We start from the raw sequence: 11,695 nt of genomic DNA on the forward strand, positions 1-11,695 counted from the left end.
AGGTTGGTTTGACTCAGAGCCACAGCAGCTGGAGGTGGAGCAGATGGTGAAGTTCTGGTTCCAGTAGAACCGGGTTGACTGGACCATCAGGAGGAAAACACCTTCAGTATTGGAACTGGGTCTTGTTTGTCCTTACGACGAGCCGTTCCTCGCTATGTGGATTTGCAATGTGAGCTGCTGCCCTGATTCTGGGGGTCTCGGGTTAAAACAGCGCCCTCTCCAGTCTGCTTTTGGATCATTCTGTATGTTTGTTTGTCCGGCTGCTCCTCCGTCTCACCGCGGTAAAAACTCAAATGAATCTCAGAAACAGAGGAGCAGTCATGTAAAGCCTGGACTGATCCGTGACACCCGTTAGTTTCTCTCACTGACACACTGACGGCTCTCTGCAACGCCGTCAACAGGAATATCGCCCCCTGCAGGACAGATGGATCACTGCAACGTGTTTTCTCCTGGTCATCGTCCAAAAGAGGATGCAGGAAAACTGAGAGGCTGAGAGATACAGAGCAAACCTGAGAGGCAAAAATAATAGAGTGAGTGAGAGTCCAGGGTGTTTGAGTGACAGGAGCGATAAGGTCCATCATGCCGTTGTTATGAGCAGCCGGGGGAAACAGCATATAAGCCCCGTCAGACATGCTGCAGAATTAGCCGGGAGCCGCGCCGCAGACCAGACCCAGGCGGAAATCGGGATATTGGTGGATAAGGAGGAACGAAATAACAGAAGGTGAGACACATGAAGGGGAAAGGTGCCTGAGTTCGAACATCTGGGTTCTGGTTCTGGTTCAGCCGGAACAAAATTCAAGCAACAGCTTTTCTGATTCACTCCGAGGACAAAATCACAGAAAACCTGGAGGAAAAATGTAAAGTTCAACAGGAATCAGCGGCGATTACAGGTTTCTGAAAGCCTGGCATAAAACACTCTGTGCAACGTTACGACACTCAGAGCTGATCCGGTTCCAGCCTGATAAGGAGAAAAGGATGAAACCAAACCTGGAAACAAAACGGAGCCGGAGCGGAAAACTAAACAGGGAATAACTGAAACCAAAACCTTAAAAACCTGCAGATTATGACAAGGAGTCTGTTCTGCTGGAGGGGCAGAAAACGTCATTATTAATCTTATTTCTTTATATACTGTTTTTAACACTTTAAGAGGGTTAAAACTCTATATATCTGTTACTCCTGAATGTCCCTGAGCAGAATAATAAAGGCTGTTTCTATTCTATTCTATTTTTTAATTAATTAAAAGCCAGACTACTGAGCTGACTTAATGTTGGTGGTTTAAGTTTATGAATTTTACACACAAACATTTTTTGTTTAAATATAAACTGATGGAATTTGATACAGTATGGAAACTTACACAATAAGTTAAACCAATTTCCTCTCTAGACGGTTGAATAGAAAAATGGTTTGTGAATCAAATCGCTGGACACTGAATGGTTTCCTGTCTCATCGGAGTGATGAGATGCTGCAGCCGCTGCTGCAGCCGCTGCTGCAGCCGCTGCTGCATCACCTCGACCGCTCCAGCATGCTGACGGTCATCAGCAGATCCACGGCGGCTGAAGGAGCTGAGGGACGAGCAGGAGCTTAACGCCTCAGCCTCTTGTTTTATAAAAGCTCCACTGCTCCACGCTGCTAAACGGATCTATTCCCAGTGAGGAATGAGAGCATTAAGACAGACACGCTGCACTCTGCAAGGCCCTGCCGAGCCCTCTGAGCTGGAACATTTTACATCTGAGCCGCGCTCCTTACAAGCTCCCCTGATGCCTACATGCATCATAGGAGGGCTGCAGGGGCCGGCCGGCCAAACGGCCATGTGTCTTACAACGTGACAACAGCTGTGGGCATTTCCATTAAAAAACACACAGATCAAGTGTTACAGCTGCACCTCTGGGCGCAGGCGGTCTCTAGCTACCAGGCCTCATTCCTTCCTCACCTCCAGCACCAAAACGAAGGGATTAAGAGGGACAAGAAGAAAACAGCAAAATGGGAAACTTTGGGCAGATTTCACATGAGGCAGCACAAACTGGCAATAGTTGCCACTTTATACGAGTTATAATCCCAGCCAGGCCTCTGGGGGAATCAGTTAGCTTGTTAGCATTGCACCTTTTCCTTTAGCTTCTGCTGACTGAACAAACCAGAACAACAAACACCGTTAGTCCAATTCCTGTTCCAACACGCCTGGACTGCACAGACCGCAACGACCAAGAGCGACGCTTAAAGGCGTCCTTTCATTCCTCCAAGACTTTACACAACAAACATGGCATTTCAATAGCGTTCCCACAACGTTCCCTCAGCCTTCCCTCAGCGTTCCCTCAGTGTTCCCACAATGTTCCCGCAATGTTCCCTCAGCGTTCCCACAATGTTCCCTAAGCGTTCCCACAATGTTCTCACAGCAGTCCCATAGCGTTCCCACCACTTCGTTCCCACTCAAGTCATTTTTACCGCGTCACATTTCGGCTCTGAGTAAATGGACGTTAGATGCCGTCGTCTCCGGTTTCTATAGCACTTCTTTTCTGCCGGAGGATTTTTAACAGAGTGATACCTCTGTATTTAAAAGCTTTGCTGTCAGGAAATCTTTGGAAGTTTTCTAACTCTTTTCAGGAATAAAAATAAAGTTCCTGTTATTAAACATGAACCCATTTTAAAACAAAATGTTTCCAGCAGCTTGAATCTGAAAACAGGAAATAATTGGAGAATAACTCCAAATGAAGCTCCAACATTTAGCTGATTAGGAGCATAACAATCTGCTCTGATTTATCTGTGATCCTTAAATAATGATGTATTTTCAGATAGAAATAAAAACATACATGCACAGGTTAGCCAATCAGAAGCTTCCAAAGCCATGTGTGGTTTTATTTTATTCACAGATGGAAACTGTATGTAAACTTCTGGTCTGAACTGTGAGCGTAGAGCTGCAGGTTTCACAGACGAAGCCTCATCCTGCTCCTGGTGTGCAGTGGCTTGCTAACGCGCTAAGCTAGCACCAGCGTGTTTCTACATTGTGATGTTACTTGTTGATAGGCAGACATTAACGTTTGTTCCTCAGTCAGGGCAGCATAGTGATGACATCACAGCATGCTGTGAGTCTCTTTTTAAAGCATAAAAAAGCTTTATTATCCAGAAAAACCCAGATCTGTCAGAACTAGATCATGTCTACAGACGGAGGAGTTCAGTAAAGCTCTGAAGTTCACTTGTTTGGTCCAGACCAACAGATTTGATTTCATCTTGGGCGTTTCTGTAAATGAATTATAATTTGTACACAAAATGTCACATCTTTGCTCCCATTGGACAGAATGCTGGAGGCGGGACAAAGCACAGACCAGGAAGTAAACAAGCTGAGTTTCTGTTGTTACACCATGAGCTCCATTCTGAATGTGAAGAGCAGCTCAATCAGCTTTCATAATGTCTAAAAGCTGCTGCAGCTGAATTATTAGTCAGAATCGTCAATATTAGAAAAACACAAATGTGTTTATGTTTCCACCAACAAACGCAGAGAGTTTGTTGACCCGACCTTTGAGTGTGACAGCAGAGCAGCTTCAGCGTCTTACCAGAGGATGGGTGAACTCGGGGGCGTGGTCGTTCTTGTCTGTGATGGTGATGGTGGCCGTCGCTGTTCCTGTTAGGCCCACCTCACTTCCTGCCATGTCCTTCGCCACGATCTCTAATTCATACGTCGTAGTTGGGAGAGTCTGCAGGAAAAACACAAAGAGGCAAAGTTTAAAAAGGAGGAAAGAAAAATCACTGCAGTGGACGCCGGAGAAACGGAGAAGGATTTTACTCTGCTGGAAAAAATGACAAAATTCCCTCCAGGTGACCTGAAAATGATTTCCAACGTCTGAGGATCGTTTTCCTCAGAAATGAATTTTAATAAGGTCTGAAAGAACAAAGATGAAAACAAGAGAGAGACTGGAGGTCAAATAAGGTCCGTCCGTCATAATTATGTGCTGCTTTGTGTTCATGCATCACATCAAATACGATAAATACTTTAAAGTTTGAAACGTGACAAAATGTGTCAAATTGCAAAGGGTTATGAATTAGTTTGGAAGAGGCTGGTGTAACAATAAATAATCTAGAGAGTGTGTGTGTATGTGTGTGTGTGTGTGTGTGTGTGTGTGTGTGTGTGTGTAGGATCCTGTTTTCCCTGGATTGATGAAACTGGAGTGCAAAAAGACAAATTAGATATTCCATCCATTGTCTGGTCTGCCAGCATTCATAATCCATGATAAAACTGGAGAACTGTAGCTGCTAAAAGGGTTGGGGATTTATAACGATCAGAGCAGCAATAATAATTTGTTTGCATAATTCACCTCTAATAGAAACGTTAACTGAATAAATAAGAGTGGAGCCAGAAGTGATGCTGGGATTTCTGGCCTCATGGGCTGGAAGCCTCTGGAGAAACGCCGCGCCGCCGCGCCGCTTCTCCTCTGGAGAAACGCCGCGCCGCCGCGCAGCTTCTCCTCTGGATTGTAAATTGACCTTGGCCCATATGCTCAGTCTGCTGCTCCCAGATCAAACACACAGACACACGATCACAATCCACAGCCTGACAGACAGAAATGAAGAAATAATGATGCTGATGTTCCTCAAAATGAAAAACAGAGGAGAAAATAAATTACAGACGTTACTTTAAGGAATCCATCACAGCAGAATCTCCTGGTTTCTTAAAGCACTGCAGTTTCAGGATGTTGGTATGTGGAATATTCCAGGTGTAGGCTCTATTATGATGAATGTTAGCTTAGATTTAGCCAGACATGAATATAAACGTGTTTATGTGTGGCTCCCGTAACCCTCACAGCTGATGTGACTCATATGAAGCGTCTCTTCGTATCTCAGGTCCTCAGACAGTCAATCAGATTATTGTTGATGAAACTGATAAGCAGCTGAGAGCTGAGACCAGGATACTGTCAGCCTGAGAGTGTGTGTGTGTGTGTGTTTATCAGTGACATGTTTGTCAAACTTATTGCTCTGAACAGTTTCATCTAAAGCTGACAGCCGTGGATTTAATAATCAGGGGTTGAAAACACAGGAGCGAAGTTTAAAGACTTCATCAGATGAAGATGAAAGAAAATCTGATTTATTATCAATAAAAACTGAATCTGTTTGATCTAATGTTTCACCACTTAGACTAAAAATAGAAGAATTACTAAAAGGGAGAAAAACAGGATATTGTTAGAGAATATATAATGAGAACCAGACTGAACGTCAACAGGAAGCGATCTGTCCAATCACAGCTCAGCATCTGACTTTACATTGATCTGAAAAGATTATGAAGATTTAAGAAACAAAAATTAATATAGAAAAACTATAAATGATATAAAGTCATTTAGGTAATAATTTATGATAAAAACACAAATCTAGATGAATATTAATTTTTTTATAATTAGAAAAATAAATCCAACATCAAAGATTACATCATCATCCATCCATCCATCCATCCATCCATCATCCATCCATCCATCATCCATCCATCCATCCATCCATCCATCCATCCATCCATCCATCCATCCATCCATCCATCCATCCATCATCCATCCATCGTTGCTTCCTGTCCAATCATTGCACAAGTTAATCGTAAAACTAAAAACCAGAAAATGAATTAAATGATGAATTAAATATTTAACATCAAACAAAATAAAACTATGAAAAAATTAAAATGATATAAATTTAATGTATTTTTATAATTCACTATAAATTATAAGTGCTTTTTAAATCCTAATTAAATGACAACGTGGCATCATGCTGTATAAACATGTAACACAGAAACGTTGACGTCTCGCTGCTCTGCAGCGGTGAAGCAGAGACGGAGTGAAGACGGTGAACAGGTGTTTCCATCACACCTGCTGCGCCCAACAACACACAGCGGCTAGCAGATGGTGCTCCACAGACCTGGGAGTTTAACTCCATGCACACAATCACACACCACTGCACACGTGTCAGCTCTGCAGCGCTCAAACACACACACACACACACACACACACACACACACACACACACACACACACACCTGAGTGTTGCTGTGGCCTCCAGCTGCAGCGGCGCAGGGAGAGCTGCGGTCTCTCCGCTGTCTCAACACATGGAGCGCGGACTCCTCCAGCGACTGACAACGTCTTAATGAGCGTTTCCAAAGTCTCAACTCAATTATAAAGTCTCCGGCACCGCCTGGCCTGGAAGGAGGCTGCCATCCGCTGCAGAGCGGCGGGGAGGCCACCGGGAAATTTTCCTCCAGGTGTTAAAAACTTCTGGCAGATTCTGATACAGATCCTTCCTTCAGACGTGAGGATTTGTCAGAAAACGCCTGACTGAACCTGTTAGCAGCTGCACCATCACAGTCGGTGGAAATAACTGCTAATATTTTAACAGAACCCTCCTCCTTATTGGCACCCCTGGGTAGGAAGTCAAAGAATCCTTCAATTAAATTTATCTCTTAATGGCAGCAGGACAATCTAACAGGGAAAATGTTGAAAAACCAAATAATCAGCAAAGCACAACTGAGAAGAAATTCCTGACAAACAGAAAATGAATTCAACATTTGGCTGGCAGATATTAAATATTTTTCATAACTATACAGCAGCAAGTAAGACAACATTTATTTAAGGACAGTGGTTAATTATGAACCATGTTTAAAGAATGGATACATTATGAAGGTGATTTTCAATGAAAAAAATCAGATTTATTCCCACAAAGTGAAAAAAGACGTTTTATTTTGTTTGGTTGAAATGCAGGGAAAATGTAAAGATGTGACCTCTAACCCCGAGGATCTGACTACATAGACATTGTTGTTAATTTCAATCAATTAATTACATAGATTTTGACAGATAAGAGATTGGTTTTAATATGCAGAAGTCCAGAGCTGGAACCTTTGTGTTCATGTGTTTCTGGTACACGCCTAAACCTGTCGGACCGCTATGTCCGCTAACAGCAGCCATGGAGCGGCTTCTCCAGCACCGCCTGGCCTGGAAGGAGGCTGCCAGAGCGGGCGGAGCCTCTGGGCTTCATTCCTGCTTCACATCCTTCTGATTGGACGCTGGGAAAGACTACTGCTGTGTTCAAGTTGTGCTAAAACAAGTTAGCCTGTTAGCGAAGCTAGACTAGCGTAAAATAGCATCACAATGCTAAGCATGTAGCATTACTATTGAGTTAGTTATTGTTAAGAAAATAAATTTAAATAAGCTAGTTTTAAAACTTAACATGTCTTGATTGAAATAGCCTAATTATAGTTTTAAAATCAGTAACGTATTCTGGCCTATTGACCTTTATGCTACTTGTAGTTACAGCAGATGGTTTGCTAAGATCTTTTGAACTGCCCTTTATCTGTGTGGGAAAGAATCAGGAGAAGTTCCAGCTTTTCACACTCATTTGTGAAAAGCCATAAAACAGCAGGAGTTCAGGAGAGTCTCTGCTTCCACTTTGTTTAAACAATGGAGACAAATGGTCTTAGATCGTGACTTGCAGGGAGTTTTAAAAGGGTCAGAGACAGATCCTGGTTGGATGAGCAAAGATACGCCTTATTTGAATAAATTAAAGACAAGAATATGCCTTTACTATAAAACTTTGTACACAGGAGTAACTAATCAGATTTGCTCTTGTAACTCTCCAAAGACGTCTTTGCTTTCCTTTCTTTCTTCCTTCTTTTCCATTTGTCTCAGGTAAATGAATGTAAGTCTCTTGTTCTGCAGTTTCTGTTGTAATTTCTTGCGTTGTCTTCTATTGGATTAAACTCTGTAATTCTGTGACGTTGTTGTTTTCTACACGCGGCCCGCCGGGAGAACCTGGGATCCAAGAAGATCGAGCCAAAGTTTCTTTCTTAATATTATAACCTAGAACCTTTTTCAACATTATTCAATCATTTGGCAGCAAAAATGGTTTGGAGTAGAAAATGTTGCTTATTGTTGCTTCTTCCTCCCACAAACTAACACATCATCTTTTCACATTGCTTGTAGAGAGGTCGGGTTTTTTCTTTAACAGACAGCGACGGACAGAAAAATGTAATGTATGTTAAATAAATGGTTCACTGTGAACTTCCTGCAGTTAAAGATCCAACAGGAACGTAATATTTAAGGAGAAGACGGATGAAAACGGTCCGTTTCCTCCCTGGAAGAGAGAAAAGACGAGTTTCACTGAAATGGAGGGAAACTGTAACGGCTGGAGAACGGAGGGGAGAGAGAGCAGCCCGACTCCACCGGCTCTGAGGAAAGGTGTAATATTATAACCAGGTTATTGGCTCCTTTGTTCTGCCGAAGCGCCGGCTGTTCTTCAGGCCTCTTTTCAAACCATCATTATAATGACGACAGGCGTTAAAAGCCTGAGGAAAAATCCACCAGAAGTTACATGAAGAATCATTCATTAATGCTTCATCTGCTTTATATTTCTACACCTCACTGATTTTCTCTGGTTAAAATTAAAACCATTAAATCGACGTTTCATATCAATAAACGGCAAGTTTAAGATCTCAAATCAGCCTTTTTCCATCGTCCAATCACGTTCCTTCCTTCACATCACATGCTTGGACGACTCGTTTCAGCGTATGAAATATTATATGTACTATAAGAAAACAAACAGGAAAAGTTTTGTTCTGGTAAGTGAAACATTGGGGTTGGTTTTCCATCACTGTCAAAGATCAATCGTCTGAAAACCAGCAGCAGCCCTGATATTCATAAAAACTCAAAGCATTAATAACTGAGCTGCTGCCGGACAAACAGGCAGAAGAACGACGAGATAGACTGATTCCTGAGCACAGCGTCAAACTAAGGACAAACACAAAATGTGTGTTTTTGGAACCAAAATCCTGACTGGAAACAATCATGATAAATTTATCAATAAACGACACAAAAGATATAAAAAAATCTGAGTGGAAAAACAGCAGCGCAGACGAATCAGTGGAGAAACAAAAACCCAGGAGAAACGGGAAGAGGTGGAGACGGATGAGCTACAGGTGAGATAATCAGGTGACGAGGAACAGCTGCTGCTGGCGGCATGGAGGGAGCCGAACCGATGGATTTATGGAATATCAATAGAAAGGGAAACACTGATCCAAAATAAATGCACAAATAAGGAAGAGAGTAAACTAAGAAACCAAACAATAGCAAGAAATAACAAATAAATAAAATCTAAGAAAATAAACATCAAAGAAATGCTGAAACTTAAAAATCACCAGAATTCAAAGATTAAAAATATCGAGTTTCCTCCAGGATGGTTCAGATTTCACTCCGTCTGTCATCACATCACCTCTGACAGCAGGATGCTAATCCTCCGCACCATACAAGTGTACTGATGCTGTTGCCATGGTTACCGCTGTTGCTTGTTAGCTAATGCCAGGAATAAACCCAATCCCGTTTCATTTCACTCAGAAGTTGTGCTCATTGTTTCTTTCCACATATTTAGAATAAAACTTCATATTTAGAGCAGAAAGAGAGAGTTTGGATGAGAGCAGCTGGACGGAGAGGCTCAGCGATGAATGAAAACATTTTTGTCTTATAGGAAGAACAATCAGAGTGACTGAGTGACTGGACTGGTTCTGGTGGTTCCCAGCAGAGCGGGTTTCTCCTGACCAACATCCAGACCGACTGTCCTGTAGTCCATTTATAAATTCATCCTCCTAATCAGGAAATGTTTGATCTTCAGAGAGAAATGGGAGAAATGCCCTGATTGAATTCGTGATGTAAAATACAGTTTGGTGTTTGTGTTGCTCCTCATGCATGTTGTGCAGAGGAAACCTGCAGGCAGACATTCTGCATCTGAAACAAACCTGCAGCAGCTGACCGTTTCTCTGCTGCAGAACAAACTGACATGTTTCTGTTACACAAAGAAAACTTCTCACTTTTTTAACTATTTAGCCGCGTTCAACTCGACTGAAGGTCATGAAAATAAAAGGTTTTCTGCTTCCCATCCACAGACACACCTGTGGAATAAATTTTAACCTTAAAGCTCATAAGCAAAAAGACGGCTGGTGAAATTTTATAAATATTTAGTTATACAGAACAATAATAATATTCTATTTGCTATAATGTTCAACCCAACAGCTGCATTAAATTCCAAATGAAGCTAAAATGAGATGAAGCATCAGAGGAGCCGATCGAACATCCAAAGGCCTTAAAATCTGAAATAAAGATATTTTATCTCATAAATGAAACTATTCATAGCCTGCTCTCCTCTGAGTCGCTGCGTCCAAAATCATCCCTGAGGAATCGATTCCTGCAGACGAAAAACTGGGCCATGCCTTGACCTTTGACCCCGACGCTCTGTCCTCCTCCCTGGTGAGTTTCCGCTCCAACACCGAATGTTCCAGGAATTTCAGAAGTGCATTAAAACTGGGGCAACAGCAGGAAACAAGGAGCCCAGACCTGGAACCAAACCCACAACCTTTCTGAGAAACGCAACAAAAGTTTGATAAACTGGGACTGGAACAAGCTGCAGAAATACGCTAAAAATTATAATAAATGATCTGATCAGCAGCATGAAGTTTAAGCTCCGCCCACCTGTACTCTGTCCAAACACACACACACACACACACCACCACCACCACCACCATGCAGCTATGTTGTATTTCTGATGGTTTTCTTCCTCTCACATAAAAAGGTTTCTCATCAGTAAAGTTTCTGGTATTTTCTGTAATTTCATGGTTTCTACTTAAACAGTCGAACAAAAACTTAAAGCTAATGAACAATTCTTTCAGTTGTTAAGATGAAATCAAGTTGCATCAAATGGTTTAATCAAAGCCCGTTTTTGTGTCGGTAAAAATAAAATTAAAGAAGAAGAAAAGTAATTAGCCATTGTGTCGGATCAGAGCGCGCCCGCCGCACGGAAACAAAGGATCTAAACGCTCACTTCATGTTCCGCTGGAAAGACGGACGAGTCGAGTTCAAGAGTCTGGCTGCAGTGATTTCAGCTCCTCTCTGCAGAGAACAAGATGAATAGCTCAAATAATTCAGCTGGAAACTACAAAATGCAGAGCGATTCAACATTCATTCATCTGAAACATCTCCGTGCTCCCCCGGCTGAAGCTCAAAGCGCTGCCAGGCTGGGTTCTCTTGTCCTGCTTCCTGTTTCCATGTGTCGCTCTCTGCAGTCAGTTCAGAGCAGGTCCTCTCCGTTTGCTTCCAGAAGTTCGTCCTTCCACTAAATTCACATATTTTCTGTCTCTGAAGTTGGAAACCAAATCAGATTGTTTCTACAGGAAGTGTTTCTGTTTCTCTCACAGCTGTTAGCAGCCATGATGGAAATTATAAAGGAGATTCATGGCTTCCATCAATAATCACCTCCTGCAGATTTAATAGCTACACATAAATTACACACTGGCAGCAACGCTGAGTCTCTCCTGGGATTACAGAGAATATCCAGCTGGAAGTAGACATGGCCTCCAAACTGGCAGCTCTCAAACACTCACAAGCTAATTACACACACACACACACACACACACACACACACACACACACACACACACACACACACCTCTGGGCAGGAGCATAATCTCATTAGCACTAACACTCACAGAACGCAGAGGAACCGTCTCTGGGTTAGCGCTAGCTAGTAGCTTCTGGGATCAAGAGGCAGCTTTCATTCACGTTACAGGGATGACAGTTTCAAAACCGTCCAGGGAACGAACGACAGAACGGACGAACGACAGAACGGACGAACGACAGAACGGACGAACGACAGAACGGACGAACGACAGAACGGACGAACGACAGAACGGACGAAC

At 42.6% G+C, this 11,695-nt stretch overlaps 1 protein-coding gene across 1 annotated transcript in view; it reads right to left on the reverse strand.

The window, feature by feature from the left end:
* Positions 1-11,695, reverse strand: part of cdh13 (cadherin 13, H-cadherin (heart)) — a 319,277-nt gene that overhangs the window by 75,041 nt on the left and 232,541 nt on the right. Inside the window, exon 9 of the mRNA XM_015036051.1 lies at positions 3,546-3,686. Within this exon, the coding sequence (XP_014891537.1) occupies positions 3,546-3,686 (141 nt within the window). The remainder of the gene's footprint in view (positions 1-3,545; positions 3,687-11,695) is intronic.

This window comes from Poecilia latipinna, unplaced genomic scaffold (assembly GCF_001443285.1).
Source record: "Poecilia latipinna isolate Pla-1442-1.1 unplaced genomic scaffold, P_latipinna-1.0 Scaffold356, whole genome shotgun sequence".
Classification (NCBI taxonomy): Eukaryota; Metazoa; Chordata; class Actinopteri; order Cyprinodontiformes; family Poeciliidae; genus Poecilia; species Poecilia latipinna.